At 49.5% G+C, this 24,288-nt stretch overlaps 1 protein-coding gene across 3 annotated transcripts; it reads left to right on the top strand.

Annotated features, from left to right (window-relative positions):
* Positions 1 to 527: 527 nt before the first annotated feature.
* On the top strand, positions 528 to 22,907 carry pcdh10a (protocadherin 10a). Of its 3 annotated transcripts, none has more exons than XM_076036985.1 (5): positions 528 to 3,714; positions 5,138 to 5,196; positions 5,701 to 5,807; positions 18,233 to 18,393; positions 20,869 to 22,907. In XM_076036985.1, exons 1-5 carry the CDS (start codon positions 1,168 to 1,170, stop codon positions 20,920 to 20,922), a joined length of 2,928 nt encoding a protein of 975 aa, XP_075893100.1. In that variant the 5' UTR covers positions 528 to 1,167; the 3' UTR covers positions 20,923 to 22,907. The 3 variants fall into 3 exon arrangements, with proteins under 3 accessions (XP_075893100.1, XP_075893093.1, XP_075893085.1); XM_076036978.1 differs by having other exon boundaries at positions 18,233 to 18,616; XM_076036970.1 differs by lacking the exon at positions 20,869 to 22,907 and having other exon boundaries at positions 18,233 to 19,027.
* The last annotated feature ends 1,381 nt before the right edge of the window (positions 22,908 to 24,288 follow it).

The raw sequence follows: 24,288 nt of genomic DNA, 5'->3' as shown, positions 1-24,288 counted from the left end.
CTCGCGGTGCCCATTTGACTCTGGGCGCGCTTGCCACATTCTGACTCATGCCGTCGGACGTTCATTAGCAAAACTGCTGAAATAATTGCGTCAAGGGCGAACCTCGTGTGAAGGGGGCGCGATGCTTTATTTGGCCAAATAAGGAAATATTAAAAGAAAAAGAAAAACTTTCACCATTCTTTGCTCATATTTGTTTTTTTGTTTTTTGTTTTTTTATCATTGCAGCCACGGCTGTGTTCGTGTGCACACAGCCCGACCGACTGCCAGCCCTCTGTTATTGCACTTTCTAAATTCGCCGGTTTGTATAAGACATTTAATTTTCCCTGCTACCAGTGAGTCCGGGGATAGAGGAGAGAGGAGGAGAGGAGAGGAGCGCAGCGGCACTTAACTGGTTTTGTTACGAGGGCCCGATGCGCGCTCTGGCTGGCGTCGTGGAGCCCCAATCAGGTGCCGTCACACGGCGTGTTTGCGAATGCCATTGGCTGGTGGGGAAGGGAGCTGTGCGCAAAACCAACCTCGCTACTCACACTCGCCTTACAGAAGCCGAGCTGAGAGCATCATCCGCTTTGAGCGCTTAGGCGCAGTGATTACATCCTCACAGAAAGGGGGAGAGACGGAGAGAAAGTCCGGTTATCACAACCAGCCTTCTTTTGTTCAGAAGTCACGCGTCTTTTAAGATTCCGGTGGCGCGTAAAAAAAGAAGATTTTTTTTTTTTCTTCTTTGCCTTATTTTTTTCTCCCCTCCTGATCCTGTGGGGATTTTTTTCCCCCGCACGGCTGCTGTTGTTTGTGTGACTTTATTTCAGTGAAGAAGGGGCAGTCTGTTTCCGTGCACCGGGGGGTGGGATGTTGGCTGTGAGTCCTGGCCCCAGCCTGTGATGTGTGCGCTGACGCCAAAAAACTCACAGCCCGGTGCAGAATTGATTAAAACGGAGACGCGCGGATCAGATGGCTGTGCTTCTCACAGCTGAAACGACACAATGTTCCACTGACCCGAGGCAGAGGAGAGGAATTTCACAAGCGGACAGCCTCGTTGCCTTTTTACGGACAGAGGAAATGAATAATGCTCATTTCTTGTAAGAAAAGGAATTAACACTTTTATTTCCCCCTCCTTTCCCCCCCTTTTGGTTCCGTCTTTAAGTGCAATTTTTGTGAGAAGGAGCGGCGATGATCCGGTTTGTTCTCCTGCTCTCCATCCTGAATGGAGCGGCTGCTCAGCTGCACTACTCCGTGCCGGAGGAGCAGGAGCCGGGCTTCGTGGTTGGGAATATCGCGGAGGATTTGGGACTGGACATCACCAAACTTGCCGCGCGCCGCTTTCAGACGGTGCCGAGCTCGAGAACGCCTTACCTGGAAGTGAACTTGGAGAACGGCGCGCTGGTGGTGAAGGAGAAAATCGACCGGGAGGAGATCTGCAAGCAGACGACCCAGTGCTTTCTGCACCTGGAGGTGTTCCTGGAGAACCCGCTGGAGCTCTTCCGCGTGGAGATCGAGGTGCTGGATATCAACGACAACCCGCCCAGCTTCCCGGAAACAGACATATCGGTGGAGATATCCGAGAGCGCCATCCCGGGCACCCGCTTCCCGGTGGAGAACGCCTTCGACCCGGACGTTGGCACGAACGCGCTCAGCACTTACGCCATCACCAACAACAACTACTTCTATCTTGACGTGCAGACGCAGAGCGACGGGAACAAGTTCGCCGAGCTGGTGCTGGAGAAGTCCCTGGACCGGGAGCAGCAGGCGGTGCACCGCTACGTGCTGACGGCCGTGGACGGGGGCATCCCGCAGCGGACCGGCACGGCTCTCCTGGTGGTGAAAGTTCTGGACTCCAACGACAACGCGCCCACCTTCGACCAGACCGTCTACTCGGTCAACCTGCGGGAGAACTCCCCCATGGGCACGCTGGTCATCCAGCTTAACGCCACGGACGTGGACGAGGGTCAGAACGGCGAGATCGTCTATTCATTCAGCAGCCACAACACCCCGCGGGTGAAGGACTTGTTCAACATCGACGCCAGGACGGGCAGGATCGAGGTGGCGGGCGAGGTGGACTACGAGGAGAGCAGCACGCACCAGATTTACGTGCAGGCGAAAGACCTGGGCGCCAACGCGGTGCCCGCGCACTGCAAGGTGCTCGTCAAACTCCTGGACGTGAACGACAACACGCCGGAGATCGGCTTCAGCACCGTGACGGAGTCGGTGAGCGAGCAGGACGCGCCGGGCACCGTCATTGCACTTTTCAGCGTCTCGGACCGGGACTCCGGCGAGAACGGCCACATGAGCTGCGAGATTCTGGGAGACGTTCCGTTCAAGCTCAAGTCCTCCTTCAAGAACTACTACACCATCGTGACGGACGGCCCGCTGGACAGGGAGAGCAAGGACTCGTACACCATCACCGTGGTGGCCAAAGACAAGGGCCAGCCGTCCCTGGCCACCAGCAAGTCCATCAAGGTGCACGTATCCGACGAGAACGACAACGCGCCCCGCTTTACGCAGAGCGTCTACGACGTGTATGTGACCGAGAACAACGTGCCCGGCGCTTTCATCCACGCCGTGAGCGCTCTGGACCCGGACGTGGGCCAGAACGCTCTAATTACCTACTCCATATTGGAGTGCGACATCCAGGGCATGTCCGTAGACACGTACGTGTCCATCAACCAGGACACCGGCTACCTTTACGCGCTGCGCTCCTTCGACTACGAGCAGCTGAAGGAGTTCAGCTTCATGGTGCAGGCGAAAGACTCGGGCGCCGCCGAGCTCTTCTCCAACGCCACGGTCAACGTCATCATCGTGGATCAGAACGACAACGCGCCCTCCGTCATCGCCCCCGTGGGCAAGAACGGCACGGCCAGGGAGCACCTGCCGCGCTCCGCCGAGCCCGGCTACCTGGTGACGCGCGTCGTGGCCATGGACGCGGACGACGGCGAGAACGCGCGGCTCTCCTACAGCATCCTACGGGGCAACGAGATGGGCATGTTCCGCATGGACTGGAGGACCGGCGAGCTGAGGACGGCGCGCAGGATCTCGCCCAAACGCGACCCTCAGGGCTACTACGACCTGCTGATCGAGGTGCGGGACCACGGGCAGCCGCCCCTCTCCTCCTCCGCGAGCGTGAGCGTCGTCCTGGTGGACAGCGTGGTGGAGGGCCGCAGCGGGGACCGCGGCACGGCCTCCAAGGCCAAGGAGACCTCGCTGGACCTCACCCTCATCCTCATCATCGCCCTGGGCTCCGTGTCCTTCGTCTTCTTGCTGGCCATGATCGTGCTCGCCGTGCGCTGCCAGAAAGACAAGAAGCTCAACCTGTACACGTGCCTGCTGGCCGGCGACTGCTGCTTGTGCTGCGGCTCGTGCTGCAGCAGGCAGGCGCGCGGGCGCAAGCAGAAGAAGCTGAGCAAGTCGGACATCATGCTCGTCCAGAGCACGAACGTGACGTCGGGCGTGGGCCCCGTGGGGCAGGTGCCCGTGGAGGAGTCCGGCGTGGGCAGCGTGGGCGGGGGCTTCGGCTCCCACCACCACCAGAACCAGAGCTCCTACTGCTACCAGGTGTGCCTGACGCCGGAGTCGGCCAAGACGGACCTGATGTTCCTCAAGCCGTGCAGCCCGTCCCGCAGCAACGACGCGGACCACGCGAACCCCTGCGGCGCCATCGTGACGGGCTACAGCGACCAGCAGCCCGACATCATATCCAACGGCAGCATTCTGTCTAACGAGGTAGGACGAGCGAGTCTGAATCACAATCTACTCCCCCCCCCCCCCCCCCCCCCCCCACACACACACACACACATAAATATCCCTCCCAAAATTGTGTGATTTAAGGGGTTAAAACCGTTTTTCACACACACACAACACACACACACACACTCACACACACACACACACACACACACACACACACACACACACAGCGAGAGAGAGAAATCAGACAGCTGTGCTGCTTCATGTCAAAGTGCCTCATCCATTCTGGTCACATGCAGGCACATGATGGTGTGTGTGTGTGTGTGTGTGTGTTGGGGGAAGTGGTGTGTTTGTGTGTGTGTGTGTGTGGGGGGGGTTCTTGTTTCTCTTGCTCCCTGGCCTTAAATCATCGTCACATCTAATGGTGATTGGACGTGTCAATGGTTACAGCCTTTTCGTTTTTATTTGCTTTTTCGACCGACCGCTTGTCAGTTAGTTCACGAGCCACTCCATCCGTGACACATTTTTTTTTTTCTTGCTTGGGCAATCGAATTGCTCCCGTAAAAGTTAACAGGGCTCATTATCTCGTGTTTTGTAAATCCTGCGCTTAATTTGTGATCCGTTTGCAGGGCGAGGGGGCATGGAAAATATTGTGGGTTTTTTTGTTTGTTTGTTTTAAAATTACCATTTTTTTAATTGTAAAATATTTGTTGGTGTCATTAACGCTGAAATATCAGTGACATTTAAAACATAGAAAATAAAATAAAAAATGGGCCCAATGTAGGCTAGTTCGGTAACAGGTGCAGACGTCACGGAGCAGCTGGGAGTTGATTTCCTCTAATCAGGTTATAAAACAAATCCAGCAGTGGGAAGTGTGAGACGAGTGACTTGGCGACCCTGCCGTGCGTGCGTTCTGCTCCGGGGAGCTGTGAAGTTTGCTGGGTGGTGGGGTGGTGGGTAATTGGGGAGGGCTGTTGCTTTTCCGTTGATTGCAGCGCGGCTGGAGCTCAGCCAGGCAGCCCGTCGCAGCCGCCAGCCCTATCGGGGGCTGCCGCGTTATGTATTCCGTGCACGGGCTCGCAAGCGGCAGCGCCGTGAACAAAGGTTGTTCAGTTTCAGCGACGGGCGGCTCAATCATTTACGCATTCCATCGCCTCGCTAACCCACTCTCACTCTCTCTCTCTCTCTCTCTCTCTCCCACCCCCACCGCCTGCCTCGCGTCTCCTCTCGCCCACTCGATCAGTGAGTGGAAGCGACGGCGGCGGCGGCGGCGGCAGCTTCTGACATAATTAAAGCGTCGACGCGTGCGTGGTTAGTCAGGGTCCTCTTTGGAGCGCGCAAAGTCTCAGCTTCGTATGAAAGAAAGGAATAAAAGCTGAGCAGATGTTTGTGTTGATGTCTAAGCAGTGCACATGCAAATGAGTGAATATTTTTTTGTGTGTGAATTTTTGTTTTCCAGACCAAACACCAGCGAGCAGAGCTCAGCTATCTGGTGGACAGGCCCAGGCGCGTCAACAGGTAAAAAAAACACACACACACAGGCACACCAGTACACCAGCACACTGGCCTCCCACCTCTCACCTCCCACCACCAGCCCCTCCCCTCCTCCCATCATCAGAGGCTCAGTAACCTCCTGTGGGGCTCACGCCAAACCGCACGGCCTCTTATTCACACGTCAATAAAATGGAATATTACAAGCCGTCGATGGAAAGAAACCCTGCGTATCCCCCGTCGTTAATTGCGGCCGGGAGAGGCTGCGCACTTCCCAACGTGTTCATAACGTTCATCTTCAATTTGGCCCGGTGCCCACCAGCTGACAGTGCAGCGCCCATTAAAGCCCCCTAATGCTGGATTTCATTACATGCCATGTGCAACATCCAATTTGGGGCCCTCCGACGCCGCCCGTGACTGTATTAAACGTGGTGTTGATTTCTGATTCTTGCTCTCACTCTCCCCCTTCTTTTTAAACCCCCCATCCCCCCCTTCCCCGTTCCTCCCCCCTCCTCCCCTCCGCCCCTCCAGCTCGGCATTCCAAGAGGCCGACATCGTCAGCTCCAAAGACAGCGGCCACGGCGACAGCGAACAGGGAGACAGTGACCACGACGCCACCAACCGGGGTCATTCTGCCGGTAAGTCCCGCCTCCCCCACCCAGCACCCACCCACTCACCCCCCCCCCCCCCCTCTCTCTCGCTGGCCCTCATCTTGCCTGCGTGCCGTGTGGTTGCGACGCTGGGTGGGATAATGCTGAGCTCTTGGTGCAGACCGCTGACTTTTAATTTCCTTAATTAGGGAGCCGCGTGTGAAGCCGCGGCTGCAGCGGCGGCGGCGCTCTCGTCGCCGCTGCCTGGCTCGTCTAGCTGGCTGGCTGGCTGGCTGGTGCGAACAGGGGGCCCCACCACAGGCGCTCCTTCCTATTTCACACCCGGGTGAAGGGGGAGAAAACTTGGGTGGGGAGGAATCCTTCCCGGCCATCCCTGCCCTCCTCCTCCGCCTCTCCCTCCTCCTTCTCCTCTTCCTCTTCCTCCTCTGCCTCATCCCTGCTGCTGTTTTTCAGCAAGTGGTGCTGAAAGGACAGCGACACACGGGGTTCCCCCCTTGGGGATCAATAGGTCCACTCAGCAGGGCTAAAATGATATAATGAGATGCGTTTCAATCAGTCTTACAGCCGCACCGCGTTGCGCCGCTTTATGGATCCGGCCGAGTCGGGCGCAAGCGGCCGCCTTAGAAATCCTTTTTGTTCTTGTTGTTGGCCGTGTCTTTTTAGGTTTGGCACAAGTTAAAGGAACATTTCCCATCCTTACTCCTACTTAAGGTTTTTTTTTTCTTCCTCCCTCTCTCTCTCCTTGACTCCCATTCCTCTTGCTCACACTTAGCGGTTTTAGATCTTATCACGAGCCGCCCCCAACCGCCCGCACCCACCTCCATGTTCTCTCTAAAATTCTATTAGGTTAGTACCTGTTTATTGATCAAAGAGGAGTCAGGCAAAAAAAAAGTAAAGCAATACAAAATCTCATTTCATATTGAATTGCCCTTTTCTTTTGAGGGATTGTTCTTCACAGGCCTGCGTTAAGACCCCTGTCTAGACCAGAGCTGGCCAAATATCATATCAGTGCTGGGAATACAAATAGGGGAGATTCGATGGGTGCATGATAGAGAGAGAGGGACCCTCATCAGGCACTATGCTGTTTCATATATATATAATTTATTTATCTTTTTTTCTAACAAAGAGATGTAATGTGCAGCTGTGCCCCCGTCACTGCTTGACCTCCCTGATGAAACGAGCCGGGCAGGTCAGAACTGTGTGAGAGCAAACTTCCCATCTGGAAGGAATCCAGAGTTGGTCTCTTGCTGTTTATCGAGAGTGAATTGTTTTGTGGAACCGATATTTAAACACAAAAAAAAAACCTTGGGGTTCAGACTCGGTCCGTTACGTCTCGCTTCAAGCCGGAGCGGACGCAGTGGAGCAGAGTTTATCCCCTTCTTAAAACATTTAAAGCATTTTCATAAGGCAGCCACGGCGGAGTCCTGACGAGGGGGCGTGAGGAGAGTCGTCAGGCGGCGGCCGACTCAACCCCACTGCAATGTTTATGAAGTTGTTTTGCGCGGACGGCCTCAGTCAACGATTCCTCGCTGATAACGGGGCCACGTTTACAGACCAATAACACGTTTCGCTCGGCTTTATTTGGCTCGGGGCGCTCGGTTTTTTTTGGCCGCAGCCCGGGAGCCCACCCAGTTGGTGCTGTTGTCTGCGTCCCGTAGCCGGGACCGAACATTTGTTCCTTGTGTTGGATCTGGACGGGAACAGATTACAGCACCGTGGGAGGTGCTAGCGCACCACTAGTCATTTTTTTTTGGGGAGAGAGGGACATCTGAGGAAGTCCGTCCCCGAACGGCAGAAGGGGCTCGTTCATTTTATTTGTTTGCTTTTTTTATTTATTTTTTTTCGCAGGTACATCGGGACTGGATTTACTATGCAAGGAGTTTGTGTGTGTGTGTGTGTGTGTGTGTGTGTGTGTGTGTGTGTGGTTGTGTGTGCGTATGTGTGTGTGTGCGTGTGTGCGCGTGTGTTTTTGCATAGAAAGAAAGCAAGAGGGAAAAACAAGGCCAGGCGCTGATGTCTATATTGAAAAAGCAGTTTTCCTTTGAGACGGCACTCTTGGAAGATTAAATGAGATTCAGTTTCAGATGAGAGTGGTAGCTTGAGCTTGGAATGCCGCCAGGTGTATATTGTCTCTTTAATAGGCAGGCCCATTGCTCATTTGCCTGAGCTCTCCGTGTAGATGTGTGCCTTTTTTTTCTTTCTTTTTTTTTTCTTTTCGAAAACACACTGAGTAAATATAAAGGGATGATAATGCCGCCGTTTCCTCTGGTGGCTTGGACACTCCGCCGTGTTATTATGCACGCTGGCCTTTTCACAGCACTGTGTCCAATGCGCCTGTTTCATTCCCGCATGCAGTGACGAGCAAAAAAAAAAAAAAAAAAGGAAAATGTTTAATCCTAAGCCGACGCCGTGTTGCAGACCACGCTGTGTCTGCGCCCGTGCATGCACATGCATAACACTGGCGTATCTTTAACAATGCGCCGACATTTTCGGTTGCGTCCGTCTGATGCAGATGCATTCCCGTTTTTTTTCTTTTTTCCAAAGGGGTTGTGGCAGGGACTCATCCTTCATTCTGACTCCCGCCGCCACCGCTACACGTCGGGCTCTTTGCAACACTCGGCTGATCAGTAATTCATTTCTGGAACCTTTGCATAACAATTATCAAAGGAGGGTTTGAGGCAAGGTTTCCCTCATGGGACCCCGCCGCGCACTCTCCCCCGCGGTCCACCATGGAATATTTCAAATCAAGAGGAAGCCATTTCCACTTGGCATATCATCAACTGCACCTGCCGTGGCTTCCCGCTCGGCCGCCCGCCCGACACTTTTGAAAATAAGTCGCCCGACGTGGCTTTAAATCAAAGGGACGTTGCCTGTGGGGGCCAGGGGTATCAGCAGATAGCGTTTAAAGATGGGGTGGGGGGAGCTTTAAGGAGGTGGGGGCATTGGTGGGGTGCTGGCGTCAGGAGCCAGAGCAAGTGCTGATTGACTACTATGCTTTCTTCCGTGCCTCCCAATTCTTTATTTATTTCTTTTTTTTCCTCGAGGTTGTCTGACTCAAATTAGACGCTGTTTTCCTCATTATTTCCCTCATCATCCTAATGGGAGGTGGCAGCAAGACTGAGCAAGCAAAACAAGAAAGGTGACAGAAAAGAGAGGATAAAATATTCATTAGCTGGCAAAAAAACAAAAAAAAAGCCAGCAGCGTCTCGGAAGCCGTCGATCAGCGGCGAAAAGGCCCCCGCGTGACGGCACGGGGGACAGGAGACGATCGTTATCGTGGCGTTTGTTTTGGTGGGAACAACAGCCGTGACAAATAGGACAATTAAATCACTGTAGCAACGGCGTATTAGATGGCTGATTATGAATTAGTAGCGGGCACTGTTTGGCAGTTTGCCACGTCAGTGAGCTGTCAGAGGAATTTTGCGCGCGGGGTTCTGAAACATCCTCCCCGCGCAGGGAGCAGCGACGGCGCTGACGGCGCCGACGGCGGACGCGGCTCTGAGTCAGAAAGCCGGGAAAAAGAGTCAATGGCGAGGGCTTTAGTTTGAAAGGCCGCACCGTGAAACCAACAAGGTCCTGCTCAGTGTGAATGAAACCTGTCTTTAAAGAGGCGAAACGCTCTGCAAAGAAAGAAACGTTGGTTATTCTGCGATTTAGCTCAGCAATACAGAAATTCAGCAAATGAGACATTTATTTGCCAGCAGTAAGAACTTACTTAAGGCTGCAGAAGTTGATGATTTGCGTTAATATGAATCTATCTTTAAGAAAATGTTGCTTGAAGGAGACCTCTTTCGATCTCCACTGTGTAAAAAAAGCGAAAAAAATATAAGTTAATTGAAATGAGGACAAATGAGACGTGAAAAACAAGGGAACCGTCAGCTGTGCCACTTTTATAAAGTCACACAAAGTCACACTTGAACGTTCAAAAGCCATTTGCCCCTGTCAGAATGCAAGCACAAAAATACTAAAAAAATAGCTAAAAAGGAAAACAATGAGAAAAAAAAAAAGAAAGAAGCTATCCCCGCACTATAAATGTCGACTCGCGCCGAGAATCAAAACAAACAGAGGAGGGGGAGGCTTTCATCCGGCATCTTCGTCAGCGTCCTTTCGTGCAAATGGGCAGGTCGTTTTTAATTAGGGCTCGGCTAATCAAGTGCTCTCAGCCTCGTCCGAGGACAAGTGTTCGCCGCCGTCCGCAACCAAGAGCTTTAGCGACGAGGCGCACGAGGCAGTCAGACGATGTAATCAAGCCCAGTCGGACGAACGTATTTTATCCGATGATCGCTCTTGTTTACCATCACACCACACGGGAGTGCACTGTGATGGCGTGCGCGTCTCTCACTGGGCTCCCCTGGGTCGTGAATGGTCCCACATCAGTTTTAATCACCCACTGCAGGGCCGTGATGTAATGTTTCTAATATGCTTTTTATTGCTGCCCTCTGCTACTTTGTCAGGAGTCCTGGCAGATGGCAGTTTTCTTTTTGTGCCATTCAGAGTTTCCCGTCAAAGTACAGTTGTTTCTGGGTTGTTTTTTTTTTTTTTTTTTTTTTCTATTGTTAGGTTGTTGTTATATATGTTGCAATCACTCCGACAGTTTCCCCTGTGACGCTGATTCCCAGGAACATAAAATTGTTCAGCCTCCCAGCCATCGGCTCCATTGATGTGGCCTGACTGTCTTTTCCCTTAGTGTCAGTAACCGACTCTGGGAATTTGTTGACATTCAGCAGCAGATTCCATCTTCTGCCTGCTGCCTTTTCTTTTTTTTTTCTCACTGTCTTTTGGTTTTTGGAGTATTGGTTCCCTGCCAGTCCAATCTAACGTTTCCATCTTGCTTATAAAGATGTGGGTGTAATTGGCTGCAGTCCTGGCTGTCTTAAGAGGAACTAGGAGAGGCCGAGCATGCAGCCTTGGTGAACTGTGGAGTTCCACACCCGAGTAGCTTCAGCCGTCTAATCCAAAGTTTTGAAGGTGTTTATTTTCTTCTTTTTTCATAGATATGGTTGCTTTCAATACATAGCCTGCATCCCAAATGGATTTTGATGTTTGATTTTATTGAAGCAAATGTGCCTTAGAGTGTACAAGGTGCAATGATATCTGAGGAATAAGATCAGAATGAACATAATCAGAGTGACAGCATGGTACAGCTCTTCAGACAGTTTAATCGTTCTGGGTTGTTGTTGTTGTGAAAATGGAGTTTTGAATGAAAAAAAATTGTATTGTCACAAAACAAAGACGTGGCACTTTCGCGAGGTGATGTTTTGAGTGAGTTGAAAGAAGGTGTACTTCACAGTTGACTCATCTGGGGAGAAAGCCCGCCTGCTTTCACCCAACATGGGCTGGGATAGGCTCCAGCACCCATGTGATCCTGAGTGCAGTGGTTGGATACTTTGCAAGTGCAATGGATTTTTTTAATTAAAATGTCATATATTTATTAGTAGGAGCTGACAACCACGAGGTAGCAGGAACCCTGGGAATCCTCTATTGTGCTCTCAGCTGATTTGATGCACTGGTTTGGTGAAATCGAAAACAAACCCCCCATGAGGCGCCACTTCTCTGCGTTCTTCTCCAACAGAGCTCCCAAAATTTCCCTGAATTTCCTTTGATTGGCACGATTGACACCAAGGGCCGTTGTTGGAATATTTTGGAATAAACCTGCAACATTTTCCAACAGAATCAAGTGCCATGCTTCTCGGAATAACAACACCAGAGGAGAAATCATTTCTCTTTTTTTTTGTTGCATAACGTTACTCAGTGGAAATGTGTCAATCGTGTATGTTTTTTTTGTTCAAAAAATCTGTCAGGGAAATCCGACTATTGACAATTTATCTGAAGTGGGTTCAGAGCCGACTGTCTCCAGACAGGTGGGAGCCTTGTCCTGGGAGCGAATCATTTTAAATTGTCAGCCGCCTCATTGGGACGCGCTGCCGAAGACGTTCCATCATCTTCCAGATTTTTTTTTTTTTTTTTTGGCTCTCGGTGCCATTTTTTGCTTCGACTGTCAGCGGTGGGTCCTGCTGAGGATTGTCAGAGACGCTCATCCGGCCGTTTGTCGAGGAGATAAAGATAAAGTAGACGGTGCAGTGTGTATTTATCTCGTCTGCTAATGTGGCCTCACACCTGACCTGATCTCCGTGATCTGTGTCGCACGGATCCTGCCGCACTCGTCACCAGATGGCAAACGGCTGCCGCTCCTCCATCGTCTCGAACGCGCCGCTGAAAACGTATGCTGTCCCACTAACAGTTGTGTGATCGCACCTGAGGGTTGTGCGTTCTTCAACACCTGTTCGCTTTATGATTCATTCATCCAGCGCGTCGCCGAAACTTCTTTTGTGAACATCATTCCCATTATGTAAGCACGTGGCTGTTTTCAGATGACGTTCAACACCTTACGATGATTTTCCCCATTGCGGTTCTTGTGTATTTACCTTTAAAAAGGAAGGTGGATCGAGCAAAGTGGACTTTAATCGTTTGATACAACTCACAATGCAGTTGCTGACGTGCGAATGCCAAACCCAAATCCACCATGTCGTTACATGTGAACTGGAGTTATGACTTGAACAGTTGGATCTCTGGGTGATCTCTCGTGGCTTTGTTGATCCGATCAATTGGAAAGGACGCAAAACATCACAGAACTTTGTGCTTACATTGACTTTTAGCAGCGATGCTCAGTTGCTCAGCAACTTGGATCAATAACAATCCAATGCAGAGACAGGAGACAGGAGACGGCTAATTTAAGGAGTGACGACTTTGAGGGAAGTCGGAATTCCGTCTTGAACCTCAGTGAGAATGACTTTGACCCTCCTGAGTGAGGAGTCGGCCGGAAGCCGTGGCGACTGACGCACACGCCAGCCGAGAGAAACAAATAAAAAACAACACCTGAGCTGAGCAGAACCTTTGTTCTGACAATATCAGTTGGGATTTATTAATCAAACAGGCCTCCGTGAACAGGCTGCTTCACTTTCCTTTTATTTTTATTCCACCCCTTGTTTGGTTGCCATCTTCCAACTTCAAAAAAAGCCAAAACGGGGGGGAAAAAAACAAAGTATTTGTCTGTCTGTTTTTTACTGGATATGGCGGGAAGCATCTTGCTTTATTTTGGCCCCAGGAGGTCTGTGGTTTGCTCATCACAGCCTCGCCGGCCAACTGGTGTAGGCAAAAAAACCAAAACGCACTATACTCCCCAGAGCCGCTGTCCAAATATTGACATTTCGCGTCTCCATTCTCTCTGGAAGAGTGGAGGACAAGATGAAAAACAGAGGTATGGGATAGAAGACAACCTCCACCTGGGGGAGAGGGACCGGGAGCTGCGTGTGTGTGTGTGTGTGTTTTCCTTTTTTCAACTTTGTGAAAGGAAAACAGATAAAGTGGGAGACAGGAACGGGCGGAGGATTAAATGCTGGAGAGGAGACACAGATAGCGGGTGGGGGGTGGGGAGGTGTGTGTGTGTGTGTGTGTGTGGGGGGGGGGGGGGGGGGGGGGTAATGGAGACGGAGGGAGATGGATGGAGCGGCTGGAAAGGGGGAAAGAAAGATCTACAGCCGCCGTGTGAATTCAGATTGCCGGGCCTCGTGTTTTCCCAAAATTTGTTTTCCTTCCACCCCCCCCACACTCCCTCCTCCTCCTTCACCACCACACGCCTCCGCCCCATTTCCCGGCTTTTTCTGGATGCATGTCAGGCGCCACAATTAGTCAAATCGCAACGGCGCAGGATTTTCAGGGGGGACGAAAACGAAAAAAATAAATAAATAAACACCCAGATATGTGAGGGGGGAGACGAGGGAAGAAGAGGGGGAGAAAAAAAAAAAGGGTGAGGTGGCACAGAAGTCTTGATTGCTTATTAGCGGCTGGATTGTGTTTGCACTGCTGCGCTGTTTCTTTGTTTGTTTTATTTCCTCTTTCGTCTCTTTGTGCGCCTCCCCCCTCCTCCTCCCCCCTCCCCTGATGAGGTCATGACGAGAGAAGGGGGGTGGCGTTCGCTGGCAGTGGCTGTCATTGCCACTCACTGTTTGGCTTGTTGTTTTGCCTCCTTGCCCCGGGGAAGAGAAGGTGCTTCACGGGGATCAGCAGCCAGCGGGTGTCACCGCCGTGTCGCGGCCCGTCTCTCCGCTCGCTCCTGTATAATTTACATATCTCGGCGGAGGCGGGGGGGCGGGGGTGTAGTATTTTTAAAGTGGGCGCGCGCGTGTGTTCGCGAAAAACACGCGTCGCTGTCGCGAATAAAAAAGAAATATATATATATATATAATATATATATATATATAAAATAGAAGGGAGTCAGCCAGCAGGCAGAAAACATCAGCGGCAGCCGGTTGACAAGATATCCTCCAAGCCGGGGTGCAGCAATACAGCGACTGACTATATTTACCAATCATATTCAGAGCACACACTCAGAGCCTGGCTGATAGTATGTGGAGATACGGGACAGACGGGGGAACAAACTGAGACCCTTTCCTCCCCTTTTTTATAATCCTCTGACATCAACCCAGCGTCTCTATCGGAGCGCCTTCTTCCCTGCACAGTCTGCACGTGCGTTCCCGAAGTTTGTTGTTGTATTATCATCGTTGTGATGATTATTATGACTCCTCCGACTCACCTCAGCCCTCCCTCCAGATTCGCCCGGCGCAAGACGAACCGCCTTCAACGGCGCTGAGCTTATTTTAAGGAATCGTGTGCACGCATGCGAATGTGGTAAGAAGGGGAGGGGGGTGGAGGGACCGGGCGTGGTGGTGGTGGTGGTGGTGGTGGTGGGGGGGGGCGGGGGGGCTGGAGGTCAACACCTCGAAGCAGCCGGCCAGCAAATTAATTTGCAAAAAAGTCTATTAAAAGGCTAAAGGCTAACTGTCAGGTTGGAATTAGCGATAGGACCGTGAGTTATGTGCCTCCCCCCCAACCCCTCCACCACCACCACCCAACCTTTAAAGACAGACATAAATATACATTAGTTCCAAGGGGTGAATTGGAGGGTAAACGCTGGTCGGAGCCACTCAAAAATTGAAATTAGCATCGGCAACACAAGGGCCGCGGAACTGCACCGCCTTGCACTCTCAACTCTGTCTGCAGCCAGCGCTTTGCATTATTGTATTTTTCCAGCTACGGCCACAAGTGTTTTTTTGCTTCTTCTTTTTTCTTTTTTTTTTTACATTTTACTGTGATTTCCCTCTAAAGGACGTCGTTAAGAGCGAGACTTCACAAATGCAATCACTCCGTAACTGCCGCGAAGCGACGGCCGTCTCCGCGCTGGCTTGTTGTTCATTGACGCCGCCGACATACAGAAGTACGAGCGCCTGTGAGGACGCGTTTATTTAATCAGGTGATCAAAGCCACTCCGTTCCATCGATCGGAGGTCGAACTTTTCAACCTTCAGAACAACAACAGAACTTTCCTTCATTCCGCGTCGACCTTCCCCCATCTTTTACGTCTTTTTTCTGTAATAAGGTGCAGTCAAAGAACATAAAAACTCATATTTAAGTCATCAAGTAGTTCCCGGTGTGAATTTATCGCCCTCTCCGCCACATTAGCCGTCTCTCCTGTCTCTGTCTGCCTCTCTGCTCCTGCCTGTCTGGCCGCTAAAGTCTTTTTTTTTGCAAGTCTCGCAACACGATTACATTCACACAATGCACATTAACGTGAAAGATGAATTAATAAACACAAGCATTCGAGTCAACTCCTGTAGTTCCTTCTTGGAGCGACTTGACGCTGCCGGTGCTTTCACTCGGCCACCAGACGACACGTGCAGTCAGGGCGAGTCGGGTGTAAATGTGTCAGAAGGATCAGTGAGCCTCGCAGTGAGTGTGTGAAGAATGTGTAGGTTTTGCGCTAAGATGAAGTCACTCGAAGGAAATATGCTGTGTTTTCAGCACTAAATGTGGAGGGTGGAGAGGACCTTCAACACTGCTTGGCCATGATTCCACCCTCAGAAAGATGTGAGAACTTGTGGCACATCGGAAAACAATGATTGCAATTTATTTTTAGTGCAGTTGCTAATGCAGCGACACGGCCGCAGGCATAAAAACCACAAGCCGGCTGGGAGCAAACTAATCAGTGGGACCTCAACTGAGCGACTGGGAGACTTGTCAGTTTCCTTTTTTGGGATCTTCAATTCAAGGTGGGAGAAATAAGTGAAAAGATTCCTCATCCTGTGATTAGATTGAATTGCAGCTGAACAGAGCTGAAGGAAGGCGAGATTAAAAGGTTGAGCTTCTGTTGAACGGACGGGACCAGGAGTGAGAATGTCAGATGCATATAAATCTGATCTATTTCATCATTATTACTATTATTAAGGTTTGAAAATAAAAGCTGAAGGGTTGAAGGTTGGAAGGGAGGAGCTTCATGGATGTTGTGAAAGAGGGCGTGGAGTTAGTTGAGGCCTGAGAAGAAGAATGTACAGGAGAGGGGTCAGATGGAGGCTTCTGATTGGCTGTGCCAATGAAGGGAACAGGTGAGCGGATGAGTCTGAAGTCACCAAGCATAATAACATGTTGTTCATCAGGCCTGTCGGGCCTGTTGGACAAGAAAAGTCCTTCTAAACGGGGAGAAAACCTCCCAAAAAAATAAAAACCTTGTGTCATGGAAAGTTATTAGCAAGTTTTGTTGTTTATCTCCCCTTTCGCTCATTCTGTCATTTGTTTTTTTTGTTCTCCCTCAGTGTTCCGGCCGTGAGTTTAAATAAATTGGTTTAAATTGGTGTCGTGTTGCGGGGACATGTCTGTGGATGCAACAGACCAGTAGAGCAGCAGGATCCAGTCTGACGGGCGCAAACAAAACAAATCACTGCGCACGCGCATGCATGCACGCACACACACACACACACACACACACACACACACACACACACAGGCACACACACACACACACACACTCACAAGAAAAAGAAAGAAAGGAAGAAGGAAGGAAATGAGTTGAAACTCTTGACAATCTGCGCCGCCTGTCTCATGTTCCCCGGTGATGCTTCCTCTTTCTTCTGCCCTTTTTTTTTTCTTTTTCCACCCTGCAGGTGGAGATAATCCGTAATCTGGCAGGCTGATATTTTATGATCCGGTCTGAATATTCAGCGGGGAGGGAGTATAGATGGACAGGGCTTTAAAAAGTGTTTGTTCTTTTCCTTAAATCTCCATGTGTGAAGAAGAACATGAAGGAAGGAGGAAAAAAAAGGAACTAAAACTGACTGTCGGCCGTTGCTGCCGATCATTTCTGAGATATATAAACATCAGGCGGCGACCCCCTTGTTTTTTAGTTTGTTTGTTTGCTTGTTTTTCTTTAATAAAGAAATGATGCAACTTTCCAAAACAAGGACGACCCCGCCGTGCTTCACGCCGTCCGCTTATCTCTCCGTGCCGCCGAGCATCTCCGTCGCTTCGCCGCGCGCCTGCTTCTCGTCACCGAGGAGCTGCACTGCTTATCGGCGGCGTTGGATCGCGAGAACAGATTTGTGGAAGTGGAGTCTTTGATCTGAAGCCCTCTCAGCTGCGGTTTGGGGGGGGGGGGGGGATTACCGACTTCTTTGTTTCTCAAACTCTTTTTTCCCATTTTTCCTCCCGTTCCTCCTCTTTCGCCCTCTGAAAAACTCGCCCGGAGCCGCCTTTTTTTCCCTCCCTTTTCTACGTTCCCGCCATTCCTCCGTCGGCGGAACCCGCAAATCCGATCGTGCACGGTGGGGTTGGTGGGAACGACGGGCCGACTCCCCCGCCGCCGTGATGACTCATTACGGCGGCTGCATTATAATCGTCGGCGCCTTTTGTTCCCGCCCCCTCGCCGCTCCGTCCCCCTCCGGTCCTGCGGCCTTTATTCTCCCTCGCAGAGACTGTAATTAACGGGAGCGGCAACCCCCTTTCAATTCCGAGCCCCCTGTTGCGGGCGCGTGCGCCGACGTTAATCCTCGACGTCGTTTGAGATGTTAATCTAATCTCTCCTCTCTCTTTTTTTTTTTTGTTCTGTTTTTCTTTGTTTTGCTTTATGTTGACGTTTTTGTTCTCGGCGGATGTCAGGGGATGATTGACATCATCGGTGCTGCAGCTTTTTAACTTTCCTTTTGTTTTAGTTTTTGCCTTTTTGTTTTCCCTTTAATATTTCGCCTTTCTGCGGGTTGATTGTCTTGTGTTTTTGTTTTTTTGTTTGTTTGTTTTTTGTTTTGTTTTTTCCGCGCTGCGCACCAGGCTTGATGGAATATGGATTCGCAGTTTGTCTCGTGGCTGTTTGGGAATCAATCGCAGGAAGATGCCGACGCAGTGGAGGAGAAGAAGGCAGGAAGGGGAGGGAGGGGAGGGATGTTTTGGCGAGGCGCTGCACCGCTTTGATTGCACATTTTATTCAGATTGAACGGCTGAGGGGGGTGTGTGGGGGGAGGGGGGGGGGGAATCTGGGGGGCAGTTTGTTTCATCAATGCTTGCCTCCGTCTCGGTGATGAAAAGCTGCAGAACGATGCCTAAACCTGCGCCGCTCTGTCCCCCCTCCAGGCACTGACCTGTTCTCCAACTGCACCGAGGAGTGCAAGGCCCTGGGCCACTCGGACCGCTGCTGGATGCCGTCCTTCGTGGCCTCCGACGGGCGCCAGGGGCCCGACTACCGCAGCAACCTGCACGTGCCCGGCATGGACGCCACGCTGCCCGACACTGAGGTACCCTCCTCTATCAACCTGTCCGACCAACTCACCGCCACCTCGTCCGCCGCCTCGTGCAACGATAGGTCATTCTCCACCTTTGGCAAGGACGGTCAGAGGTCACAGTCACACCACAGCCTTCACCATCACCTCCATCCGCAACAGCCGCAGTACAGCTCCAGCACGCTGGAGAGGAAAGAGTATGATAGGGGGACCCTACCGTACAAACCCACCTTTCTCTGTGAGTATCAGTATGAAAACTCGCTGGGACCCTACGACTTTAGTCTGGTCCAGTACAGATACTAATGAAAAAAGAAAAGAGGGGATTCTGATCTGGACTTTATTTCGTTGTTGTTTCATCAACGTCTCTTCTATTTTAAGAAGCTCTGGCTATGAAATGAGGCTTTATGTTTGCTTTGTTTTCTTTTCTTTTTTGTTGTGTCATTTTTTTATTACTCTTTGTTTTTTATTTTGGAAGAATCAGATTTTCTTTCATGTAAAATGTAATAGTTTCCAACTCTCCCTTTTCCCCACAAATCTGCTTTTGATTTAACAGCCATGCTAACATCCCCCAAACCCCCTACAGCACAAAAGCATTGTCTGTAAAAGTGTGACTTAATTTTAAAATAAACTAAACATTTTCAAATTTGGATTCTGTAAAACTGCTGTGGCCCCATTTTTTTTTTTTCGTTCTTTTTTTGTCCTTTCATTTTTGCTTTCCTACTTTTTTTCCTCCATTTCCTCCCGAAATTTCTCTCCATTAAAACAAAAAAAAATTCTCTCTCTGCTCAATCCTTGCTTTCTCTGATGCTCATACAAGCAAAGGTCACCAAACACTGACTCTCACCACATTCTCCATCTCACGCGCGCCCCGCTGCTCTCCTGTGCAGCGGCGGCAGAATAAGATAAGGCCGCCTCCCGGCGTGGCTGAGGACGTCTGTTTCCAGCGCCGCCGCTGTTGTCGAACTCAAGGAGGTGAAGCGCACACACGGCCCACGCTTCTCCTTCTTTATCTCACGAGCGCACAGGTCCGTCTGGTGGAGGACGGAACGTCTCCAGCCTTCTGTACTCTCCTTCGCACGGATCAATACCTGACATAAGGAGGCCGCGTGGAGTCGCCGAGGACGGGTTAGGGAGGGTTAGGGCAGGGAGGGCAGGGTTTGTCGGGATGCAGCTGGAGGTGGAGGAAGAAAAAAAATCAAGTATTTAAGACGAGGGGAAGGATTACAGCGCTGGAATATTCAAATGGGAAAAGAAAAAAAAAAGAAAAACGGGCCGCTGCGGCTCCCAGCGGGAATAAAATTGAGTTTCCAGCTCACATTTATAGAGGAAGCGTAATCAGAGTCTTTAGTAAACAACTGGCCTCTTGCTTGGAAAGGCAACGAGAGGCCGAGCAGCATGAATATTCGATGAGCTGCCAGAGGAGACAATGGATCCAGTGTAAGCGCTGCCCGTATAGGAGCCATTTCCAGTCGAGTCATCCCCGCCTTTAAACGCCGTCCCTCATCACGCTGCACCGCAGACGTTGGGGCTGCCGCCCCCCCGACCCCCCGCCCGCCACACTTCCCACTTTCCAGCCGCTTGTTTTGTGCGACGCAACAAACAGAGGCAGGCAATTTCCTCGCCGCACGTCAGGAAAAACAAAAAATAAATCATTTCCATTTAGCCTTTAGGTGTGAGGAGCCTGCTTGGCTCCAAATATAGCCGCCCGCCGCCTGCATGTCTGCTCATCTTGTTTGCCTCGAAGGGCTCGCTCGCTCGCCCGCCTGCTCGCTTCCAACCTCATATCTTCATTACGTTTCATTTGACTTTTTCTATCTATCACACGTTTGTTTATTTGTTTTTGATTTATGAGTTGAGCCGCTTTCTTGCGGGTTCCTCCCTGATACAAATTCACCAGGTCGCCGGCCACTTTAAAGGTTTTGTTGTTCATCAGTCTGAAATAAATAAAATAAATAAATAAAAAAAAGAATTATAAAAAAGAGAGAGAGCCGGCGTTTCCAGAGTGCCGAGTCTCTATTAACCAACAGGCCATCATGTTCCATTTCTTATAAATAGAACCCCTGCTACTGTAGCGAAACTGCAATGCCTGCTCCCATCAGCAGGGTGGTCGCCTTGATAAAGTCTTTATAAATGTTTAATGATCCATTTATAGATAATTAATGAAGCAATTACTGCTGTGTTTTTCTTTGCATGCATGATGTAACTAGGAAAATAAAATAAAATGTGGGGTGGGGTTGGGGGGGTTATCTTATGCAGATGTTGATGCATGATTGAAATGATTCCTTAAAGTCAAAACTGCATCAAGACCGGCTTCTTCTTTTTCAATTTTGTGGTATAAATAACTTCAGAGTGCGTGGCATGTATCCTTCAAGGGATGGTATTTCGAGCCGGCTGTGTCACCAGAGTGGGAAAAAAAAAAAAGGGAATGAAAAAGTCTCATGGGAAAGGGTGTCACTTGTCTTTAACAACTTGTGTTTTCTGTCTTTTCAGCCCGCAAAAGGATTTGTTAGCTCGTTCCATGTGGACCTGTCGGAGACGGCGTGAATTTCTCGTAGGGCGCCGGCGTTTTAGAAAGAGACTGCGGAGTTAGAGCCGACACACGAGAGCAACCTCACCCCGGGCTTCGTTATCTCGGGGCTGGCGAGCTGCGAGAGAAAAGCCCCATTGGTCTCCGGTGTCGGAAGGAGGAACGACTGTCGAGTAGCTGTAAAAAACAAACAAACGAAAAACAAAACGACAAATGAAACAACAAAAATTATGAAAAAAAAATAGACACTCTTGTTGGGTGAGGAGCAATTCAAGGCCTTATTTCCTCTCAGCAGGACTGAGACCCCGGGGCCGCGACCCTTGACATGTGAAAACAATACAGTCATCAGCATACGGAGGACGACTAGAACTGACTTGGATGACAGGAAATAATGACAGAGAAGAAGAGGAAGACGCAGGAGGAGGAGTTACCGATGAACTCGCTGAGCGGCGGGGGGGGAGGAGGGGTTTCTCACTTTTTTCAACGGAGGACTTAGCCTCTAGAGATCTGTGTGTGCCTGTTTACATGAGGAAGACGAAGAAAAAAAAGACAACAAATACAAAAAAAAAAAAAAAAAAAAAAAAAATCCTGTACAAACTTCAACCAACGTCACACGGAACCCTTTAGCTTCAGTACTTCTATGGTCACCGCTGAGCCGTCTGTACAGAGACTGTGTGGATGGGGGATGGGATGCGGAGGAGAGCCAACAGCCTGGAGATGAGCAGGTGTTGTGTAAAATAATAATAACTGAGATGAAGAAGAAGAAGACAAATGTGAAGGCTGATGGTGCGAAGCAGAGATAATGTGCAGTACTATAATCTCTGTATCTTCGGTTTTTATGACTTGACTGTCCTTTATAAGACTTTTCTCTTTTTTTTGGTTGTTTTTGGGTTGCTTTTTATTTTGTTTTTTTGGTTTCCGTTGTTCTTTCTGTGTGGTTCAAACGTGTGCAGACTCTTGACATACTCCGGTCTTTTACTGTTGCGGGACAGGAGAAACGTTGTGGGCTGAGGAGGGGCGGGGAAAGCCCCTCACTCCGCCAACTCTGGAGTTTTGGTCACTTCAGGAAGGAGGAGAAGTTCTACCCGAAAGAAGCCACACAGCAGCCGGTGCAAAAACAATCAGTCATGAAATAAAATGCTCATGGAAAAAAAAATCTACATGAATGTTTCTCCATTTCTGAACGAGTTCCTTCCTGATCTGACCGCGACAGAAAAGTGAGGTGACGCCGCCGCCCCCCCCGAAAAAGACCAAGACGTGGTCCCCTTGACGCCATTGGCCTATACATAAACAACCGGACACACTCAGTGGTTTTTATCATGTGTGCAAAGTGTTTACTGTGCTATTTTAAAAAGCTTATAAAGGAATATAAATCTATATATACTATATATATATAAATATATATATATATATATACATATACTTTTTCTGAGAACCGTGTAACCATTGGTTAGTTTCTACACCTCATAATGTCATTCAATCCTAACAAATACCAAGTGCTACAAAATAAATGCGTGTATCGTTTCAAAAAGGAGGCCGTGTGCTTTTAACCTGAGGAGCAGCACAGCTTCCATGCCAAGCTGGGTGGTGGTGATGGGGGCCGGGGGGAGGAGTAAAGTTGATGTTTGAGTTTCCACTCTTACTTTTTTTAAAATTATTTTTTATTCTTTTTAAAATCGTTTACAGACGCCGGGCCTTGTCGTGTGTAGCGAAGACGCCAGTCGAGTTGTTCTTTCTGGGCCTGTTGTGTATTTTTACTAGCAGAGTATGTGTTCATGTACAGGAAGTGGGGGGGGTGGGGGCTTTGGGGGGGAGGTCGGGAGGGGGAATCTTCACAATCAAGCTAGATATCAAAGGTTTTTACAATCGCACCAGAGAAACATGACAACGAGGTGTAAAGTACAGGGCAAACACACACACACACACACACATACACACAGACGCAGACGCGCGCACACGCACACATTCGCACAGGTCAACTGGTAATAAATAAACAGTGTCATTGAACGAGTCCAATGTCTGTTTTTGTTACGTTGACTTTGGGAGGCACATGCGTGACGTGAGCATCAGCAGAAGTCTTGGATGTTTTTGCAAGCTAGCTAGCTGGCTAGCTAGCTACAGTGGCCAAACTTGGACAAATCACGTTACACATATCAGCATTTGGGTACCAAGTTAAATTGTGACTGAACCACGACAAGCATTATAAAATTTTCTGTTCTCATCAAAACAGTTTTCACGATAAGCTGTTTCCAGTTTGACTGTCAGTCACAGTATTTGTGCATCCAGAGGATAGACAGCACATTATTTATTTGGATTTTAATTTCCCTTCAACTTTTGTCTTCAGTGGAATTTTGGCACTGTGCGTGACAGTGTTGCATTCATTGCCTGCTGTTATCTAGCAGTAGCAACATTTTTTAGGATTCGGGCCCCTTCCAATTGTACAATTTTTAAGAGCACATTAAAAAGAGACGCTAAGATAGCGAAGTTGATTGTTCCATGTTGTCAATGCCCTTTTAAAAAGAAAGTACTTAAAATATGTGCCAGGTTGATCAGTATGTCGGACACTTTTCCACAAACAGGAAATGATACACTCATATTACAACATCACAACAAAGTGTATAGACTTTCAGTCGAAAGCTGTCTCAAATTTTTACTGACAAAAAAAAAAAAATGTTTGCTGCGTTATTTACCGACAGACAGTAAACAGTCAGTCCTGACAAAACAGCCTCCCAGCACCCAATGCAGCAAGCAGTGACTGAGGACTAATATAATATAGTTGCAAACAGCCAAGTTATCCCAAACTATCCTGTTTTTATCCTGTATCCTCACTTTATGTGTGGTTACTGTCGCATAATAAAGCAGACTGCGAGGACAAATGCAATTGAGAACCCAGGCAAGTGTTTTGTCCAAGTGCTGGGTCCGTAGCTAGCTGTGAGATACACGTGACTCTTCTGCAGATGTGCAACTTGACAAATCAACCATGGGTGTGAAGACAGGGGCCGTTCCTAATGAGCATTTTAATGAGCACACAGGTTTTGATTTTGTTGTTGTTGCTTTTTCCTTGCTGCAATGGGCGGTACTTAAGTCCAAGTCTAGACGAGGCCAAGTCAGGATAGTCTAGTCGGAGTTGATGTCAGCGCGTCATGTTCAAAGTCGTTCTCAATGGCCTCTATAGGCGTCACCATATGCAGCTCTGACTCGCTGCTGCTGCTGCTGCTGTTCAGAGAAAAATGTGCCAGGTTCTGAAGTGATAATGTGGGAATATGGATGTATATTCATAGCTGTACAACTGTCATCATCTCAAACATGGCCAACAGTAGTCGGGCTCATATGTATATATATATATATGTATATATATATATATATATATATATATATATATA

This window comes from Nelusetta ayraudi, unplaced genomic scaffold (assembly GCF_046127955.1).
Source record: "Nelusetta ayraudi isolate G7.1 ecotype Tasmania unplaced genomic scaffold, CSIRO-AGI_Nayr_v1 ptg000004l, whole genome shotgun sequence".
NCBI classification, from domain to species: domain Eukaryota; kingdom Metazoa; phylum Chordata; class Actinopteri; order Tetraodontiformes; family Monacanthidae; genus Nelusetta; species Nelusetta ayraudi.
This window is presented reverse-complemented; position numbering and strand designations above follow the sequence as displayed.